This window comes from Pseudoliparis swirei, chromosome 5 (genome assembly GCF_029220125.1).
Source record: "Pseudoliparis swirei isolate HS2019 ecotype Mariana Trench chromosome 5, NWPU_hadal_v1, whole genome shotgun sequence".
In the NCBI taxonomy this organism is placed as follows: Eukaryota; Metazoa; Chordata; class Actinopteri; order Perciformes; family Liparidae; genus Pseudoliparis; species Pseudoliparis swirei.
In genome coordinates, this window is record NC_079392.1 from 258,775 (window position 1) to 280,663 (window position 21,889).

Below are 21,889 nucleotides of genomic sequence, written 5' to 3' on the forward strand. Positions count from 1 at the left end.
ATGGAGCCGTGGTTCCCGGTGTTTGAGTTCATGATGGAACATCTCGTGCTGGACCTGGACCTGCAGCGTTTGGTCTCTTCTGGGTTTCATGGAGTCCGGATTCCTTTGTTCCCACAGAGAAACGTGGCTGAAGACGTCGGCTTTCCTCCGCTGCCGGACTCCAGGGAGGAGGACCTCAACGCGGCCGTTAGCGGAACGTCTCAGAGGAGAACGACTCAGAGGAGAACGTCTCAGAGGAGAACGTCTCAGAGGAGAACGACTCAGAGGAGAACGACTCAGAGGAGAACGTCTCAGAGGAGAACGTCTCAGAGGAGAACGTCTCAGGAGCAGAACGTCTCAGAGGAGAACGTCTCAGAGGAGAACGATTCAGAGGAGAACGTCTCAGAGGAGAACGATTCAGAGGAGAACGTCTCAGAGGAGAACGACTCAGAGGAGAACGTCTCAGAGGAGAACGTCTCAGAGGAGAACGTCTCAGGAGCAGAACGTCTCAGGAGCAGAACGTCTCAGAGGAGAACGTCTCAGAGGAGAACGTCTCAGAGGAACACAGCTCACAAACAGGAAGTGTGATATGAGCCTCAAAGACGAGACCCTGAGGGTCAAATGATACAAATACATATCATCTCTATATTTGTTTATTTACAGGTATATTCTAGATCATAGTGGATATCCAACAAGATGAACGACCACAATATGAAAATAAGAACCAAAGTAAAAGAGGATGTGAGAAGCTGTGAGGGCCGTCGTCTGTCCGGCTGCCATCGGTACAGAGGTCAGCCGGGGTCAGCAGGTCAAGGAGGACATGTAGAGCAGCTCATCATCCAACAGTTGCTCAAATAATCAAATAACACTAATGCCTACAAGTTAATGCTAAGAAAGAAATGGCACAGGGTGGACCGGTACACACACACTAATGGACCAATAACAAGTGGGTGGTATCAAAAGGGATGAATAATGTCATTAATACTAAGTGCTTGGATATATCTGTATATTCTGCATTTAAATATATCTGAATGTGTGCGTGTGCAGGTACACATGCACACGCACACACATGTTATACTTAACATTTCTTAAGTGAAAAAATAGAATGTCTTTCAACGTAATATGAACAAATAACATTTCCCTTTTCCTGCTAATTAAAAAAAAAGGGATACAACTTCTGTTAAAAAACTAAAGCCAAACTAAAAAGTCATGTGATGTAGAAGAAGTCATCCTAATACGACAGTAATTCATAATGTTGCAATAACAATAAGGCTTTCTGGAAATAAGAAAAGATTACACGCTCTGTCCATCACTCTGGGTTTAGTGCACAGCAGAACCTCACAGAACCTCGGACCTCGAAATGAAGACGGGTTGATCCACACACACACACACACCAGCTGTTTTAGGGGGGGGGGTACATGTTCTTCTTCTTTCCCTTAGCGATGTGCAAGACAGTTGTTCCGTAGAATTTCATCATCACATCATGGCATCGAGATCCCACATGACCCACATAGAATCACGGAGAACACAGAACTCCTCCTGGTACCAGACACAGTGGACCTGAACCGAGCTCGTGAGTGTCTTACAATGGAACAGAGACTGGAGGAGGCTGGGCGGAGCGGTTCTGTTGGATCACGGTCTCGTGTGGAAGCTCTCTCAGTCTAACCCGCCCTGGCGCCGGCGGTGAGCAGAGCGAGCGTCTGGAGTTCTTCAGGTTCTCTCGAGAGAAGCAGCATGTTTGGTTCGGACCGTTTAGAAAGAAAAGAAGTTCGTCATCAGACGAGGATCAGAAACACTGAAGGTCGAGCGCGGGTCACGAGGAGGCCGGCTCGTTGGGTCGCTCCTGTTGGTCCCCGAGCTCCGCCCCCAGCAGATGCTGTTTAAAATGGTGGATCGTAACGCCGAAGCCCCATGATGCAACAGTCCCAAGGAGAAGAGTGAACTCATCATGGGATGCGGTTGCATTTCTCCCACCGTGGCCAAACGCCGGGTCGCGACCTCCTGTGGTCCCACGGTGGCATCTCACCGTCACCGTGGTTACCTGGCCTGGGATACAGATTTTACACAAGTTCTCAATTCCTGAATCTACGACATGTTGAGATTGGTCGTGTTGCTTTCGTCCCGATGGTGAGCTCTGAGGTTGTGAGCTCTGCTTGCACACGAGGATGCGTATGATGAGGGGCAGTGTGAACACGGCATGTCGACGGTTAACTCTGGTGACCTTTCCACTGGTGACCTGCTTCTGTCTGCCAGAGTCGGGGTCACCCAGGAAACCTCGGCTTGGTGGATTCTCTGGTCACTCAGATGTTATTGGGAAGAGAAATGTCCACGCGTGTTTACAATGTCCTCCACGTTGACCCCTGGAGGTGAGCACCTGACCTTTGATCCCTCTGAGCCTCCGGTCCAGATCAGGGTCTTCTATTCTTCATGGGGGGCAATTTTCCTCTCTTCCTCACAAGGTCTTCCTCAGTCTAATTGGAATTGTTCTCAACTGGTTGGTTGGGCGTCGTCTTCTAAAAATCTACAATAGGGTCCTCTGGTGTCGGGATGAGGGGTCGGTGTCATCGGCGTTTAAAAGGTCAAAGTGTCTATGGCTCAGGAGGCGAGGGGCGAGGGGGAGGTGGCTTCTTACGTTGCATAGTGGTCAAAGCTCCCCAAGTACTCCAGAGCGGCGTGGTAGCAGAACTGGTACTCGTCCTGTGGAACACGAGCACAACAATCATCAGAACCGGTGAACATTCGTCCAACAATCAGAAGCCGTGTGCGCGAGTGCCGGAGCGCCCACCTCGGTCTGGACCATGGCCGGCCTCTGAGTCCGCAGCATCTTCACGGTCTGGAAGATGTCCACCACGCCTTCGTAGCGCATTCGCTCCAGGACGATGCTGAGGGTGATGAAGACTCCGGTCCTGCCCACGCCAGCACTGGAACACATGACGACACGTGAAGAAGGGCGTGACGGTGTCTGGACTCTGAATCAGTCCTTCTACCTTCTCTAGTCCCTTATTATGTTTTAAGAACGATCATAATCCAGACTGTATAGCTTTTCTAAATATAGAAAGTCTCTCTCTCTCTCTCTCTGAGGATTTTGAGTTTCCATTCACGGGAAGTAATCAGGCAGTTAATGACAGAAAGCATGTGGGTGTATTAGATAGTGGCGGAGGAGGGAGAGGAGGAGGAGGAGGAGGAATAGAGGGGGGGAGTGGGAGAAAGGAGGGCTGGGGAAATGGATGGAGAAAAAAGTGCAAAGATTAAGTAATAAACAGGATGACAGACGAGGAAAACCGGTGAGAGAAGATGAAAGAGAAAAGGAAAGAATAAGCTCTCCACTCAGATGAAAAGACTGAAGGAGGGAGGAGAGGGGGAGGAGGATGAGGAGAGGAAGGAGGAGGAGGAAAGGAAGGGAGGAGGAGGAGAGGAGGAGAGGAAAGCAGGAGGAGGAAAGGAAGGAGGAGGAGAGAAAGGAAGAGGAGGAGGAAAGGGAGGAGGAAGAGGAGGAGGAGGAAGCAGCAGGAGGAGGAAGAGGAGGAGGAGAGGAAGCAGCAGGAGGAGGAAAGGAAGGAGGAGAGGAAGCAGCAGGAGGAGGAAAGGGAGGAGGAAGAGGAGGAGGAGAGGAAGCAGCAGGAGGAGGAAAGGAAGGAGGAGAGGAAGCAGCAGAAGGAGGAAAGGGAGGAGGAAGAGAGGAAGCAGCAGGAGGAGGAAAGGGAGGAGGAAGAGGAGGAGGAGAGGAAGGAGGAGGAGGAGCAGAGGAAGGAGGAGGAGGAGCAGGGAGGAGGAAAGGAGGAGGAGAGGAAGCAGCAGGAGGAGGAAAGGAAGGAGGAGAGGAAGCAGCAGAAGGAGGAAAGGGAGGAGGAAGAGAGGAAGCAGCAGGAGGAGGAAAGGGAGGAGGAAGAGGAGGAGGAGAGGAAGGAGGAGGAGGAGAGGAAGCAGCAGGAGGAGGAAAGGAAGGAGGAGAGGAAGCAGAAGGAGGAAAGGGAGGAGGAAGAGGAGGAGGAGAGGAAGCAGCAGGAGGAAGGAGGAGGATGAGGAGAGGAAGCAGCAGGAGGAGGAAAGGGAGGAGGAAGAGGAGGAGGAGAGGAAGGAGGAGGAGAGGAAGCAGCAGGAGGAAGAGGAGGAGGAGAGGAAGGAGGAGGAGGAGCAGAGGAAGGAGGAGGAGGAGCAGTCTGACCTGCAGTGGACCGAGATGGGCCCGTCCTGGCCGAACTGCTCCTTGGTCTTGTGGACCTGGCCGATGAAGTCGATGAAGCCCTCTCCGGACTTGGGCACGCCTTGCTCCGGCCAATCGGTGAACTGGAACTGCCTCACGGTCCTCGACTGGCCGTCCTGAGCAGAGGAGAGACGTGAGGATGGCTGACGGAGGAGAGACGTGAGGATGGCTGACGGAGGACTGACGGAGGAGAGACGTGAGGATGGCTGACGGAGGAAATACGTAAGGATGGCTGAAGGGGGAGAGACGTGAGGAGAACTGACAGAGGAAATACGTGAGGACTGACGGAGGAGAGACGTGAGAAGGGCTGACGGAGGAGATACAAGATTCAAGATTCAAGATTCAAGATGTTTTATTTGTCACATACACACACAGGGTGTGCAGTGAAATGAAAGTGGCAATGCTCAGCAGGAATGTGCAAGGGCAACAAGTACACACTATTTACAATAAAAAACAACACAATATTTACAGTAAGTGTGTGTGTGTGTGTGTGTGTGTGCCTAAGAGGGGCAGTTGTGTGGGTCTATGGGGTCCTGGTGAGGTCGGAGTTCACAATCCTGATGGCCTGAGGAAAGAAACTCGTCTCAGTCTCTCTGTTCTTGCAGCGTGACTACGGGCGCCTGCCTGACCGCAGCAGTTGAAACAGTCTGTTGTTGGGGTGGTGAGGATCCTTCATGATCCTGCCGGCTCTGGTTCTGCACCTCCTGGTGTACAAGTCCTGCAGGGTGGGGAGTGTAGTTCCAATAGTGCGTTCAGCCAGCACTACTCTCTGCAGAGCCTTCCTGTCCTGCTGAGCGAGCAGTTGCCAAACCAGGCTGTGATGCTTCCTGTCAGGACGCCTCACAGCTCCAGAGTAGAAGGACTGAAGGATCCTCTGGGAAACTTTTAAATTTCCTCAGCTGCCTGAGGTGGTAGAGGCGCTGCCTTGCCTTTCTCACCAGAGTGTCTGTGTTCATGACCATGTCAGATCCTCGGTGATGTGGACTCCCAGGTATTTATACCGCTCACCCTCTCCACAGTAGTCCCGTTAATCCCAGTGGTGAGTACGTCCTCTGTTGTTGTACCCTCCCAAAGTCCACAATCAGCTCCTTAGTTTTGGTGACATTCATGATGAGGCTGTTGTCCCGCACCAGAGTGACAGATCAGCAACTTCCTCCAGGTAGGCCTTCTCGCTTGTCGGAGATCAGGCCCACCACCACTGTGTCATCCGCAAACTTGATGATGGTGTTGGAGCTGAACCTGGCCACACAGTCATGTGTACAGGGAGTACAGTAGGGGCTGAGGACGCAACCTGGGGGATCCTGTGTTCAGGGTGAGGATTTGGAGGTCTGCCCACCCTGACCACCTGACCACCTGTGGCCTGGCGGTCAGGAAGTCCAGGATCCAAGCACACAGGGGGTGTTCAGTCCCAGCTCAATCAGCTTGCCGCCAGTCTGGAGGACTATGGTGTTGAAAGCTGAACTATAATCAATGAACAGCAGTCTCACATAGCCCCCTCTGGCTGTCCAGATGAGAGTGTGGTGTGCAGTACCTGGGAGACAGCATCATCTGTGGATCTGTTTGGGCGATAAGCAAACTGCAGCGGGTCCATGGAGGAAGGGAGGAAGGCGCAGATGTAGTCCTTTATCAGCCTCTCAGCATTTCATGACCACCGGTGAGGGCCACCGGTCGGTAGTCATTCATACATGCTGGAGAAGCATTCTTGGGCACAGGGACAATAGTGGATCTCGAAGCATGGGACCACGGACTCAGCCAGGAGAGGTTGAATATTGTGGTGAACACTGGAGCTAGCTGATTAGCACAGGACTTCAGTACTCGCCCAGATATGCCATCTGGACCTGCAGCTTTCCTGGTGTTCACCTCAACAGAGCCCTCCTCACACTGTGCTCGGTCACAGAGAGTGTGTTCATCCCAGCGGTAGAACTCACCTCGCCACGCTTAACGTGTTGTTGTTAGCCGGCGAGCTACGCGCTGTTGTAGCTAGCCTCAAACCGTGCATAAAATGAGTTCAGGTCGTCCGCTAGGGATGCGTCGGCACTCACCATAAGCGGGGTCTGCTCTGGTCTGTGATAGTCCGTAGCCCTGCCAGGCGCCTGGTGTCGCGCTGCTCCATCTGTGATTCCACTCTGTCTCGGTACCTCCTCTTGGCTTCCTTCACCGCCTCCTCAGTCCATAGACCGCTGCCTTGTACTGCCCATGTTGCGGATACAAGACCGGAGTTATAGGCAGCAGCACGGGCGCTCACAGCTTCACGGATGGATCTATCAACCCACGGCTTTTGGTTAGGAAAGACCCTAACTTTTACCGTGGGGCGATGGTCCGCTAAGCGTTTATGAGGCTCATTGCTACTCGCGAACCGCTGACGCCACTGGAACTGGATTGGATCATGTCCCAGTCGACGACACGCAGAGCGCCCTGTAGCTCAGCCTCTGATTGGTCAGACCACGTTACGCTCGTCACTACCGCTTCCCCGCGATCTTTTGTCGGCATCCGGAAGCAGAAAAATGGCGGCATGGTCTGATTTCGGACGGAGGAGAGAGACAGCCTTGTAGCCTCTCTTGAATGGCGATAGCAGTGGTCCAACGTTCTTTCCTCTGGTAGCACACGTAATGTGCTGGTGAAAGTTCGACATGACTTTTTAGGTTTGCCCTGTTAAAGTCCCAGCCACCACCACAGCCGCCGGGATACTTGTTCTGATGCCGACATAACACATCATGTAGGTCCGATAGTGCCGTCGGTGTCCGCTTGTGGTGGAATGTAGACGGCTGTGGTGATGACCGAGCTGAACTCCGGGAAGGTAGAATGGACGGCATGAGATCGCCAGATGTTCCAGGTTCGCGAGCAGGAACGAGAAAGAGTCTTAATGTCCTGGGGTCGCACCACTTGTTGTTAGTCATGAAGCAAACCTCCACCCTTAGATTTACCAGACTCTTCCGCTCTGTCTGCGGAAAACAGAGAAGGACTCGGTTGGGCATATGACTCGATCCGCACCAGCGGGTCAGCCATGTTTCCGCCAGACAAAAGATGTTACAGTCCCTCATGTCCCGTTGAATCTGATCCACCCTAACATCATCCATCTTATTTTCCAGAGACTGGCGTTAGCAAGAAGGATGCTGGGCAGAGGTGGACGGTGGCCTTGAACTCTCAGTCTGTTCCGCTCCGCCCTCGATGTTTTCGCCGTCCCCAGTAGCGGCCCACTGTTGTTGATGTGGTTCGCCGCACGCATTTATCTCTGCCGCCACGCTGGATCGATGGAAAAAGTGGACAAAACCTTGTTTTTGCGCAAAAGTTTATGTCCAAAAAGTGCTGTGGTCGTATGCTGTTAGTGCCGATGTTTGTGGCAAAGAAAACATTAAAAATAAACACAAAAACTAAAAGAGCGCACAATCTCCGCGGAGCTACCTCGACGGCGTCTGGACACAGCCGCGCCATCTCCTTTCCATTTAAAGGAAGGGCTGGAGCTTTCCATACGGAGGACATACGGAGGACTGAAGGGGGAGAGACGTGAGGAGGGCTGACGGAGGAGATACAGAGGAGAGACGTGAGGATGGCTGACGGAGGAAAGACATGAGGAGGACTGACGGAGGACTGAAGGGGGAGAGACGTGAGGAGGGCTGACGGAGGAGAGACGTGAGGAGGACTGACGGAGGAGGGCTGACGGAGGACTGAAGGGGGAGAGACGTGAGGAGGGCTGACGGAGGAGAGACGCGAGGAGGACTGACAGAGGACTGACGGAGGAGAGACGTGAGGAGGGCTGACGGAGGAGAGACGCGAGGAGGACTGACAGAGGACTGACGGAGGACTGAAGGGGGAGAGACGTGAGGAGAACTGACAGAGGAAATACGTGAGGACTGACGGAGGAGAGACGTGAGAAGGGCTGACGGAGGAGATACGGAGGAGGGCTGACGGAGGACTGAAGGGGGAGAGACGTGAGGAGGGCTGACGGAGGAGAGACGCGAGGAGGACTGACAGAGGACTGACGGAGGAGAGACGTGAGGAGGGCTGACGGAGGAGAGACGTGAGGAGGGCTGACGGAGGAGAGACGTGAGGAGGGCTGACGGAGGAGAGACGTGAGGAGGGCTGACGGAGGAGAGACGTGAGGAGGACTGACTGGGGAAAGACGTGAGGAGGACTGACGGAGGACTGAAGGGGGAGAGACGTGAGGAGGGCTGACGGAGGACTGACGGAGGAGAGACGTGAGGAGGGCTGACGGAGGAGAGACGTGAGGAGGGCTGATGGAGGACTGATGGAGGAAAGACGTGAGGAGGAAATACGTGAGGAGGACTGACGGAGGAAAGATGTGAGGAGGACTCACGGAGGACTGACGGGGGAGAGACATGAGGAGGACTGACGGAGGAGAGATGTGAGGAGGACTGACGGAGGACTGAAGGGGTAAAGACGTGAGGAGGAAATACGTGAGGAGGACTGAAGGGGGAAAGACGTGAGGAGGAAATACGTGAGGAGGACTGACGGAGGAAAGATGTGAGGAGGACTGACGGGGGAGAGACATGAGGAGGGCTGACGGAGGAGATACAGAGGAGAGACGTGAGGAGGGCTGACGGAGGAGAGACGTGAGGAGGACTGACGGAGGACTGAAGGGGGAGAGACGTGAGGAGGGCTGACGGAGGAAAGATGTGAGGAGGGCTGACGGAGGAGAGGAGAGACGTGAGGATGGCTGACGGAGGAAAGACGTGAGGAGGACTGACAGAGGAGAGACGTGAGGAGGACTGATGGAGGACTGAAGGGGGAGAGACGTGAGGAGGGCTGACGGAGGAGAGACGTGAGGAGGGCTGACGGAGGAGAGACGTGAGGAGGGCTGACGGAGGACTGACGGAGGAAAGACGTGAGGAGGAAATACGTGAGGAGGACTGACGGAGGAACGATGTGAGGACTGACGGAGGACTGACGGGGGAGAGACATGAGGAGGACTGACGGAGGAGAGATGTGAGGAGGACTGACGGAGGAGAGGAGAGACGTGAGGATGGCTGACGGAGGAAAGACGTGAGGAGGACTGACAGAGGAGACGTGAGGAGAGACGTGAGGAGGGCTGACGGAGGAGAGGAGAGACGTGAGGATGGCTGACGGAGGAAAGACGTGAGGAGGACTGACAGAGGAGAGACGTGAGGAGGACTGACGGAGGAGAGACGTGAGGAGGACTGACGGAGGAGAGACGTGAGGAGGACTGACGGAGGACTGAAGGGGGAAAGACGTGAGGAGGAAATACGTGAGGAGGAAATACGTGAGGAGGACTGACGGAGGAAAGACGTGAGGAGGAAATACGTGAGGAGGACTGACGGAGGAAAGATGTGAGGAGGACTGACGGGGGAGAGACATGAGGAGGACTGACGGAGGAGATACGGAGGAGAGACGTGAGGAGGGCTGACGGAGGAGATACAGAGGAGAGACGTGAGGAGGGCTGACGGAGGAGAGACGTGAGGAGGGCTGACGGAGGAGAGACGTGAGGAGGACTGACGGAGGACTGAAGGGGGAGAGACGTGAGGAGGGCTGACGGAGGAGAGACGTGAGGAGGACTGACGGAGGAAAGACTTGAGGAGGACTGACGGAGGAAAGACGTGAGGAGGACTGAAGGGGGAGAGACGTGAGGAGGGCTGACGGAGGACTGACGGAGGAAAGACGTGAGGAGGAAATACGTGAGGAGGACTGACGGAGGAAAGACGTAAGGAGGACTGACGGAGGAAAGACGTGAGGAGGACTGACGGAGGACTGAAGGGGGAGAGACGTGAGGAGGGCTGACGGAGGACTGACGGAGGAAAGACGTGAGGAGGAAATACGTGAGGAGGACTGACGGAGGAAAGACGTGAGGAGGAAATACGTGAGGAGGACTGACGGAGGAAAGATGTGAGGAGGACTGACAGTGGGAGAGACATGAGGAGGACTGACGGAGGAGATATGGAGGAGAGACATGAGGAGGGCTGACGGAGGAGATACGTGAGGAGGACTGACGGAGGAGATACGTGAGGAGGACTGACGGAGGAGAGACGTGAGGATGGCTGACGGAGGACTGACGGAGGAGGGCTGACGGAGGAGAGACGTGAGGAGGGCTGACGAAGGAGAGACGTGAGGAGGACTGACGGAGGAGATACGTGAGGATGGCTGACGGAGGAGAGACGTGAGGAGGACTGACGGAGGAAATACGTGAGGAGGACTGACGGAGGAGAGACGTGAGGAGGACTGACGGAGGAAATACGTGAGGAGGACTTACGGAGGACTGACGGAGGAGAGACGTGAGGAGGACTGATGGAGGAGAGACGTGAGGAGGGCTGACGGAGGAGAGACGTGAGGAGGACTGACGGAGGAAAGACGTGAGGAGGACTGACGGAGGAGAGATGTGAGGAGGACTGACGGAGGAGCGACGTGAGGAGGACTGACGGAGGAGAGACGTGAGGAGGACTGACGGAGGAGAGACGTGAGGAGGACTGACAGGACTGACGGAGGAGAGACGTGAGGAGGACTGACAGGACTGACGGAGGAGACGTGAGGAGGACTGACGGAGGAAATACGTGAGGACTTACGGAGGACTGACGGAGGAGAGCCGTGAGGAGGGCTGACGGAGGAGAGACGTGAGGAGGGCTGACGGAGGACTGACGGAGGAAAGACGTGAGGAGGAAATACGTGAGGAGGACTGACGGAGGAAAGATGTGAGGAGGACTGACGGGGGAGAGACATGAGGAGGACTGACGGAGGAGAGATGTGAGGAGGACTGACGGAGGACTGAAGGGGGAAAGACGTGAGGAGGGCTGACGGAGGAGAGACGTGAGGAGAGACGTGAGGAGGGCTGACGGAGGAGAGGAGAGACGTGAGGATGGCTGACGGAGGAAAGACGTGAGGAGGACTGACAGAGGAGAGACGTGAGGAGGACTGACGGAGGAGAGACGTGAGGAGGACTGACGGAGGAGAGACGTGAGGAGGACTGACGGAGGACTGAAGGGGGAAAGACGTGAGGAGGAAATACGTGAGGAGAAAATACGTGAGGAGGACTGACGGAGGAAAGACGTGAGGAGGAAATACGTGAGGAGGACTGACGGAGGAAAGATGTGAGGAGGACTGACGGGGGAGAGACATGAGGAGGACTGACGGAGGAGATACGGAGGAGAGACGTGAGGAGGGCTGACGGAGGAGATACAGAGGAGAGACGTGAGGAGGGCTGACGGAGGAGAGACGTGAGGAGGACTGACGGAGGAGATACGTGAGGATGGCTGACGGAGGAGAGACGTGAGGAGGACTGACGGAGGAAATACGTGAGGAGGAAATACGTGAGGAGGACTGACGGAGGAAAGACGTAAGGAGGACTGACGGAGGAAAGACGTGAGGAGGACTGACGGAGGACTGAAGGGGGAGAGACGTGAGGAGGGCTGACGGAGGACTGACGGAGGAAAGACGTGAGGAGGAAATACGTGAGGAGGACTGACGGAGGAAAGACGTGAGGAGGAAATACGTGAGGAGGACTGACGGAGGAAAGATGTGAGGAGGACTGACAGTGGGAGAGACATGAGGAGGACTGACGGAGGAGATATGGAGGAGAGACATGAGGAGGGCTGACGGAGGAGATACGTGAGGAGGACTGACGGAGGAGATACGTGAGGAGGACTGACGGAGGAGAGACGTGAGGATGGCTGACGGAGGACTGACGGAGGAGGGCTGACGGAGGAGAGACGTGAGGAGGGCTGACGAAGGAGAGACGTGAGGAGGACTGACGGAGGAGATACGTGAGGATGGCTGACGGAGGAGAGACGTGAGGAGGACTGACGGAGGAAATACGTGAGGAGGACTGACGGAGGACTGACGGAGGAGGACTGACGGAGGAAATACGTGAGGAGGACTTACGGAGGACTGACGGAGGAGAGACGTGAGGAGGACTGATGGAGGAGAGACGTGAGGAGGGCTGACGGAGGAGAGACGTGAGGAGGACTGACGGAGGAAAGACGTGAGGAGGACTGACGGAGGAGAGATGTGAGGAGGACTGACGGAGGAGCGACGTGAGGAGGACTGACGGAGGAGAGACGTGAGGAGGACTGACGGAGGAGAGACGTGAGGAGGACTGACTGAGGAGGGCTGACGGAGGAAATACGTGAGGAGGACTGACGGAGGACTGACGGAGGAGAGCCGTGAGGAGGACTGACGGAGGAAATACGTGAGGACTTACGGAGGACTGACGGAGGAGAGCCGTGAGGAGGGCTGACGGAGGAGAGACGTGAGGAGGGCTGACGGAGGACTGACGGAGGAAAGACGTGAGGAGGAAATACGTGAGGAGGACTGACGGAGGAAAGATGTGAGGAGGACTGACGGGGGAGAGACATGAGGAGGACTGACGGAGGAGAGATGTGAGGAGGACTGACGGAGGACTGAAGGGGGAAAGACGTGAGGAGGGCTGACGGAGGAGACGGAGGAGGACGTGAGGAGGCTGACGGAGGAGAGGAGGCGCTGAGGATGGCTGTGGGAGGAGACGTGAGGAGGACTGACAGAGGAGAGATGAGGAGGACTGACGGAGAGAGACGGAGGAGGACTGACGGAGGAGGACGTGAGGAGGACTGACGGAGGAGAGACGGAGGAGGACTGATGAGGACTGAAGGGAGGGAAAGACGTGAGGAGGAAATCGTGATGGGAGGAGGACTGACGGAGGGAGAGAAGCCGTGAGGAGGACTGACGGAGGAAAGATGTAGGGAGAGGAGAGACGGAGGAGGCTGATTTGACGGAGATACAGAGGAGAGACGTGAGGAGGGCTGACGGAGGAGAGACGTGAGGAGGACTGACGGAGGACTGAAGGGGGAGAGACGTGAGGAGGGCTGACGGAGGAGAGACGTGAGGAGGACTGACGGAGGAAAGACTTGAGGAGGACTGACGGAGGAAAGACGTGAGGAGGAAATACGTGAGGAGGACTGACGGAGGAAAGATGTGAGGAGGACTGACGGAGGACTGACAGTGGGAGAGACATGAGGAGGACTGACGGAGGAGATATGGAGGAGAGACATGAGGAGGGCTGACGGAGGAGATACGTGAGGAGGACTGACGGAGGAGATACGTGAGGAGGACTGACGGAGGAGAGACGTGAGGATGGCTGACGGAGGACTGACGGAGGAGGGCTGACGGAGGAGAGACGTGAGGATGGCTGACGGAGGAGAGACGTGAGGAGGACTGACGGAGGAAATACGTGAGGAGGACTGACGGAGGACTGACGGAGGAGAGACATGAGGAGGACTGACGGAGGAGAGATGTGAGGAGGACTGACGGAGGACTGAAGGGGGAAAGACGTGAGGAGGGCTGACGGAGGAGAGACGTGAGGAGAGACGTGAGGAGGGCTGACGGAGGAAAGACGTGAGGAGGACTGACAGAGGAGAGACGTGAGGAGGACTGACGGAGGAGAGACGTGAGGAGGACTGACGGAGGAGAGACGTGAGGAGGACTGACGGAGGAGAGACGTGAGGAGGACTGACGGAGGAGAGACGTGAGGAGGACTGACGGAGGACTGAAGGGGGAAAGACGTGAGGAGGAAATACGTGAGGAGGAAATACGTGAGGAGGACTGACGGAGGAAAGACGTGAGGAGGAAATACGTGAGGAGGACTGACGGAGGAAAGATGTGAGGAGGACTGACGGGGGAGAGACATGAGGAGGACTGACGGAGGAGATACGGAGGAGAGACGTGAGGAGGGCTGACGGAGGAGATACAGAGGAGAGACGTGAGGAGGGCTGACGGAGGAGAGACGTGAGGAGGGCTGACGGAGGAGAGACGTGAGGAGGACTGACGGAGGACTGAAGGGGGAGACGGAGGAGGGCTGACGGAGGAGAGACGTGAGGAGGACTGACGAAGGAGAGACGTGAGGAGGACTGACGGAGGAGATACGTGAGGATGGCTGACGGAGGAGAGACGTGAGGAGGACTGACGGAGGACTGACGGAGGAGAGACGTGAGGAGGACTGACGGAGGAAATACGTGAGGAGGACTGACAGGACTGACGGAGGAGAGACGTGAGGAGGACTGACGGAGGAGAGACGTGAGGAGGGCTGACGGAGGAGGACGGAGGAGGACTGACGGAGGAAAGACGAGGAGGACTGACGGAGGAGAGATGGAGGAGGAACTGACGGAGGAGGACGGCGACGTGAGGAGGACGAGACGGAGGAGGAGGACTGACGGAGGAGAGACGTGAGGAGGACTGACAGGACTGACGGAGGAAATACGTGAGGAGGACTGACGGAGGACTGACGGAGGAGAGCCGTGAGGAGGACTGACGGAGGAAATACGTGAGGACTTACGGAGGACTGACGGAGGAGAGCCGTGAGGAGGGCTGACGGAGGAGAGACGTGAGGAGGGCTGACGGAGGACTGACGGAGGAGAGACGTGAGGAGGACTGACGGAGGAAAGATGTGAGGAGGACTGACGGGGGAGAGACATGAGGAGGACTGACGGAGGAGAGATGTGAGGAGGACTGACGGAGGACTGACTGAGGAGAGACGTGAGGAGGACTGACGGAGGACTGACGGAGGAGAGACGTGAGGAGGGCTGACGGAGGAGAGGAGAGACATGAGGATGGCTGACGGAGGAAAGACGTGAGGAGGACTGACAGAGGAGAGACGTGAGGAGGACTGACGGAGGAGACGGAGGGGAGGGACTGACGGAGGAGAGACGGAGGAGGACTGACGGAGCAGAGACGTGAGGAGGACTGACCGAGGACTGAAGGGGGAAAGACGTGACGAGGAAATACGTGAGGAGAAAATACGTGAGGAGGACTGACGGAGGAAAGACGTGAGGGGGAAATACGTGAGGAGGACTGACGGAGGAAAGATGTGAGGAGGACTGACGGGGGAGAGACATGAGGAGGACTGACGGAGGAGATACGGAGGAGAGACGTGAGGAGGGCTGACGGAGGAGATACAGAGGAGAGACGTGAGGAGGGCTGACGGAGGAGAGACGTGAGGAGGGCTGACGGAGGAGAGACGTGAGGAGGACTGACGGAGGACTGAAGGGGGAGAGACGTGAGGAGGGCTGACGGAGGAGAGACGTGAGGAGGACTGACGGAGGAAAGACTTGAGGAGGACTGACGGAGGAAAGACGTGAGGAGGAAATACGTGAGGAGGACTGACGGAGGAAAGATGTGAGGAGGACTGACGGAGGACTGACAGTGGGAGAGACATGAGGAGGACCGAGAGGAGGACTGACGGAGGAGATATGGAGGAGGAGGAGGGCTGACGGAGGAGATACGTGAGGAGGACTGGCGGAGGAGGACGAGGAGGACTGACGGAGGAGAGACGGAGGATGGCCACTCTGAGGAGAGACGGGACCGACGGAGGAAATACGTGAGGAGGACTGGACGGAGGACTGACGGAGGAGATATGTGAGGAGGACTGACGGAGGAGACATGAGTAGGACTGAGGAGAGATGAGGAGGACTGACGGAGGACTGAAGGGGAAGACGTGAGGAGGGCTGACGGAGGAGAGACGGAGGAGAGACGCGGAGGAGGCTGACGGAGGAGAGGAGACGGAGGATGGCTGACGGAGGAGCGTGAGGAGGACTGACAGGAGGGAGAGACATGAGGAGGACTGACGGAGGAGAGACGTGAGGAGGACTGACGGAGGAGAGACGTGAGGAGGACTGACGGAGGAGAGACGTGAGGAGGACTGACGGAGGACTGAAGGGGGAAAGGCGTGAGGAGGAAATCGTGAGGAGGAAATATGAGGAGGACGGAGGAAAGACGTGAGGAGGAAATACGTGAGGAGGACTGGCCGGAGGAACGGAGGATGAGGAGGACTGACGGGGAGAGACATGAGGAGGACTGGACGGAGGAGATACGGAGGAGGCGGGGGGGGGCGGAGGAGATACAGAGGAGAGACGGAGGGGCTGGACGGAGGAGAGACGTGAGGAGGGCTGACGGAGGAGAGACGTGAGGAGGACTGACGGAGGACTGAAGGGGGAGAGACGTGAGGAGGGCTGACGGAGGAGAGACGTGAGGAGGACTGACGGAGGAAAGACTTGAGGAGGACTGACGGAGGAAAGACGTGAGGAGGACTGACGGAGGACTGAAGGGGGAGAGACGTGAGGAGGGCTGACGGAGGACTGACGGAGGAAAGACGTGAGGAGGAAATACGTGAGGAGGACTGACGGAGGAAAGACGTAAGGAGGACTGACGGAGGAAAGACGTGAGGAGGACTGACGGAGGACTGAAGGGGGAGAGACGTGAGGAGGGCTGACGGAGGACTGATGGAGGAAAGACGTGAGGAGGAAATACGTGAGGAGGACTGACGGAGGAAGAGACGTGAGGAGGAAATACGTGAGGAGGACTGATGGAGGAAAGATGTGAGGAGGACTGACGGAGGACTGACAGTGGGAGAGACATGAGGAGGACTGAGGAGGTGGAGGAGGAGAGGAGGAGAGGAGATGAGGAGGGCGGAGGAGATCGTGAGGAGGACTGACGGAGGAGATGTGAGGATGGCTGAGGAGGACTGAGAGGGCTGACGGAGGAGGCTGAGGAGGACTGACGGAGGAGGGCTGACGGAGGAGAGACGTGAGGAGGGCTGAGGATCGAGGAGAGACGGAGGAGGACTGAGAGGAGGAGATACGTGAGGAGGGCAGACGGAGGGAGACGTGAGGAGGACTGACGGAGGAAATACGTGAGGAGGACTGACGGAGGACTGACGGAGGAGACGTGGAGGAGGACTGACGGACATGAGGACTTGGGAGGACTGACGGAGGAGAGACGTGAGGAGGACTGATGGAGGAGAGACGTGAGGAGGGCTGACGGAGGAGAGACGTGAGGAGGACTGACGGAGGAGAGATGTGAGGAGGACTGACGGAGGAGCGACGTGAGGAGGACTGACGGAGGAGAGACGTGAGGAGGACTGACTGAGGAGGGCTGACGGAGGAAATACTTGAGGAGGACTGACGGAGGACTGACGGAGGAGAGCCGTGAGGAGGACTGACGGAGGAAATACGTGAGGAGGACTGATGGAGGAGAGACGTGAGGAGGGCTGACGGAGGAGAGACGTGAGGAGGACTGACGGAGGAGAGATGTGAGGAGGACTGACGGAGGAGCGACGTGAGGAGGACTGACGGAGGAGAGACGTGAGGAGGACCAAGGAGAGGCTGACGAGGAAATACAAGGAGGACTGACGGAGGACGGAGAGCGGAGGAGGACTGACGGAGGAAATACGTGAGGACTTACGGAGGACTGACGGAGGAGAGCCGTGAGGAGGACTGACGGAGGAGAGACGTGAGGAGGACTGACAGGGGAGAGACATGAGGAGGACTGACGGAGGAGATACGGAGGAGAGACGTGAGGAGGGCTGACGGAGGAGATACAGAGGAGAGACGTGAGGAGGACTGACGGAGGACTGACGGAGGAGACGTGAGGAGGGCTGACGGAGGACTGACGGAGGAGAGACGTGAGGAGGACTGACGGAGGAGAGACGTGAGGATGTCTGATGGAGAGACGTGAGGAGGACTGACGGAGGAAATACATGAGGAGGACTGACGGAGGACTGACGGAGGACTGGCGGAAATCGTGTGAGGAGGAGGACTGGCGGGGGAGGAGGGAAATGGGGGAATTCCCGGGAGACTTTGAGGAGGAAGGGGGGGAGGGTTGGAGGAGTTTGGGAGGTAGGAGGGGGACAGGTTGGAGGGAGGCGGGGGGAGGGTGCAGGGGCCGGGGAGGGAAAGGGGAGGGGAGGGGAGGTAGGGAGGAGGGTGGGGGAGGCGGCAGGTTGGGGAGGGAGGGTAGGAATGGCAGGGGGCGGAGGGAAGGGAGGAGGTAGGAGGGAGGCAGGGTGGGGGGGTCTATCGGGAATCAAGGGGAATCCGGTGATCGGTTAAAGGGTTGGCAAGGGGGGGTAATTGGGGAAGGAGGGTCCGGGGCCCCCATTTACGGCCCCAGGGGCCTCCCGGCCCCTCCCTACCTTGGAGATGAAAAAATGGGAGTTGTTAGGGGTCCCCAGGTTGGTGGCCGGCCGGGGGTTGGGACCCCCCTTCTCTGTTTGGGCAAGGGGGTTAAAGGGAGGGGGGGTCCAAAAGGAGGGAAGGGTCCCGGAGGGGGGCAAAATAGGACAGAAAGTGGGTTAGGTGGATTTATTACACAGGGGCCGGGCCGGGGCAGGGGTTCCACGGTAAGGGAGGGAGGGTGGGGGTAAGGGGAGGGGTGGGGGGCAGGGAAAAGGAGGGGCAGGGGAGGGGGGGAGGGAAAAAGGCAGGGGGGGAAGGGAGGGTAAAAAAAGGGGGGAAAAGGGGGAAAAATTAAAAAAAAAGGAAAAAGGGAAAAAGAGGGGTGAAGGGGGGGGAAAAAAGGACCCCAAAAAGTTGGGGGGAGAGGGGGGGAAGAGGGGGTGGAGGGGGAAGGCGAAAAGGGACGAGGAGGGGAGGGGTTTGAAGGGGAAAGAGCAGGGTCAAGGTCAGGTTAGGGGTCAGGGTTAGGGTCAGGGATATGGTCATGGTCAGGTGAGGGTCAGGGTTAGGGATATGGTCAGGGTTAGGGTCAAGGTTAGGGTCAAGGTCAGGGTCCGGGTCGCTCTCATCACGCGCTCCAGTCCTACCCGGCCCATCTCCCTCAGCTTGGTCAGCATGACAACGATGGTGGAGTTGTTCTCCCAGAGCATCCTCCAGAAGTCCTCGGTGGTCTCGGCCAGAGGGCCCTGCGTGGCGACGTACGCCTTCTGCTGCCTGCAGAGCGACATGTCGAGGGTCACCGGGAGGAGGAGCTCCACGTGTTCTCACAGAGAGACCACACCGAGGGTCCCGAGAGGCTCTCCTGATGTCACCTCTCCCTACCTGTATCCATCGATGAAGCTGGAGTTGATGTAGTCGGATCCTTCGAGGCCTCTGATTGGCTGAAGGCAGACGCGCGTGGTCTCGTAGGGCATGATGTTGACCAGCCGGTTCTTGAACTTGTTGCAGGGCAGGTTGGCGCTGATGAAGCGGGACGTGTGGGCTTTGGAGTTGGCCAAACGCTGGAGGGGAAAGATGGAGGTGGAACACACAGAAATAGAGAGGGGGAAGAAATGCAGAAGGAAAATAAACGTGACAGAAAGTGTGGAATGTTAGATAGATAGATATATACTTTATTCATCCCCAAGGGGAACTTTGTCGTAACAGGAGCAGCACCAATAAACTAAACACACAAGAACGAATGAAGGTAAAGAGGAGGAAAAGATGAAAAGACGATGAAGAGGAAGTACAGGGTGAAGGAAGAGGAAACCAACGGGCAACAGCCATGGTAGTTACCAAGAGAGAGAGAGACGAGGGAGGAGAGGGTGATGAAGGAGGGAGAGAAGGACAGAGAGAGACGAGGGAGGAGAGGGTGATGAAGGAGGGAGAGAAGGACAGAGAGAGAGACGAGGGAGGAGAGGGTGATGAAGGAGGGAGAGAAGGACAGAGAGAGAGAGACGAGGGAGGAGAGGGTGATGAAGGAGGGAGAGAAGGACAGAGAGAGAGACGAGGGAGGAGAGGGTGATGAAGGAGGGAGAGAAGGACAGAGAGAGAAGGGAGAGAAGGTGATGAAGGAGGGAGAGAAGGACAGAGAGAGAGACGAGGGAGGAGAGGGTGATGAAGGAGGGAGAGAAGGACAGAGAGAGAGACGAGGGAGGAGAGGGTGATGAAGGAGGGAGAAGGACAGAGAGAGAGACGAGGGAGAGAGGTGATGAAGGAGGAGAGAAGGACAGAGAGAGAGGCGAGGAGGAGAGGGTGATGAAGGAGGAGAGAAGGACAGAGAGAGAGGAGGGAGGAGAGGGGGATGAAGGGGGAGAGAAGGAAGAGAGAAAAGGGAGGAGGGGAAAAGGGGAGAAGGAAGGGAGAAGGGGGGAGAGAGGGTGAAAAAAGGGAAAGGGGGAAAAAAGGGGGGAAAAGGGAAAAAGGGGAAGGGGAAAGGAGGACAGGAGAAAGGGAAGGGTGAGGGAGGGGGACAAGGGGGGAAAAAAGAAGGCAAGAAAGGCAGGGGGGGTAAGGAAAGGGGACAAAGAAAGGGAAGGGGTGGAAAGGGGGACAGGGAAAGGGGAGGAAGGGAGGGATGAGGGGAGGAAAAGGCCCCCAAAAAGGGGTTTGAAGGAGGGGAAGGCGGGGAGGGGCCCCCAAAAAATAAAAAGGGGCCCGGGGGCCAGGGGAAAGATCTGAAAGGCCCGGGGGGCCCCCCGGACCCTGCCGGGTTACTCACCCTCGCCGGGGGCCTCCCCCCTGACTTCGGTACCGGTGACCCGGGCCCCAGGGGGCCACCCTTCCCTACCGCCGGGAAGTGACCCCGGGACCTGCTGACCTCCCGTCCCCCCCCGGCCCCCAGGGACCTTCATTTGTGGTCACACCGACCCCCCGCCCCGCCTGATGCCCTGCCCTGGGACCCCAATTTCCCCGACCGGGGGTGACCTCGGTATGGCCCTAAATTTGTCGGGGAAGGGATCACCCGTGTTTTTTTACCTGTACCTAGGAAGGTCATTCGGGGCCTGCCTGGGGAACTTGCCCTAAAGGGGGTTCTCAGACCTGTAGGGGAGGACCTATGACCTCCTGACCTCGGCAGCCTTATTGGGTGCCGCCGCTGGGCCTGACCCTGAATGACCTCGCCTGGGTTCCCTGCCCTCGGGGACCATGATCCCTGGCCTTCGTTTGCCCTGACCTCGGACCCCCTGAGTGACCTCGGACCTTGCCTGAGTGTGATTTGACAACACATGCATTTCTTGGGATCATCTCAACTCAAATTGAAGATACTTTGTCTTGTTTGCAGTTAAATATTAAATCTCTGAGTTCATAACATTCCCTTTTTTTCCAAAAAACGGGAAGTTTTTTTGTGGATCTCCCGTTTGAACACCCCCATTTGTCACCAAAATTACTGATTTCCCCGGGGGCTCAGCATTAGGTTTAAAAAAGGGGAAAAGAGGAAGTGGGGACAGTATTCTGACCCTGAGAGGAAAACGACCCCGACCCCCTGCTGGAGGGGGGAGGTCCAAAGGCAGAGGGGTTTTTGGGAAGGGATCTTAAAAAGTTCCCTGAGGAGAGGATAAACTGTAAAAACTGCTCCTCCTGGAGAGACCCGAAACTCAGGGCCCGGGGGGGAGTCAACACCACCCCAAAAACTGAACATTTACAAAGGCTTTCCAAAAAAGTGGAAGGTGAAGTTTAAGGGGGGAGGAATCAGAAATGTGTTTCTCCTGCTGAGACTCTGTGGGAGAGCAGCAGAAGAAGGGAGGGGAGGGACCGCAGGAGGCCGCCAGGCGGGTCAGGCCGGGGGGGCCCAGCCACGTGGTTCTGACCAGTGAGTGGGGGTTCTGGGGGCCCGGGCCCCGCTCTGATAGGGAGGGCATGAACTGGGGACTGGCCCCCGGGCCCCCGGGGGATGGGCTGGGAAGGGACCCCCAGGGGGAGAAGCTGAGGCCCCTCCCCAGGTTCCACCAGGTCCCCCGGGGGGCACTTGGGTATTTCCCCGGGGGCATCTCACGGGGGTCAAAAAACCCCCACCAAGGTCATCTCACACGAGGTCATCTCACACAAGGTCATCTCACACGAGGTCATTTCACACGAGGTCATCTCACACGAGGTCATCTCACACGAGGTCATCTCACACGAGGTCATCTCACACGAGGTCATCTCACACGAGGTCATCTCACACGAGGTCATCTCACACGAGGTCATCTCACACGAGGTCATTAGGGGGTCATTTCCCTCACTCACACGAGGTCATCCAGAGGTCATTTCCCCAGGTCATCTCCCCGGTCATTTTACCGGG

General features: G+C 57.0%; 1 protein-coding gene across 1 annotated transcript; it reads right to left on the reverse strand.

Moving 5' to 3' along the window:
- Nucleotides 1-616: 616 nt before the first annotated feature.
- ptprda (protein tyrosine phosphatase receptor type Da) lies at nt 617-21,596 on the reverse strand. Its single transcript, XM_056414994.1, has 8 exons — nt 21,362-21,596; nt 18,952-19,219; nt 18,704-18,843; nt 18,087-18,160; nt 17,678-17,967; nt 4,145-4,441; nt 2,765-2,900; nt 617-2,676 (listed from the first exon to the last, which is right to left on the reverse strand). The coding sequence occupies exons 1-8, from the start codon at nt 21,594-21,596 to the stop codon at nt 2,608-2,610; spliced, it is 1,509 nt and encodes a 502-aa protein (XP_056270969.1). The 3' UTR covers nt 617-2,607.
- Nucleotides 21,597-21,889: the final 293 nt, after the last annotated feature.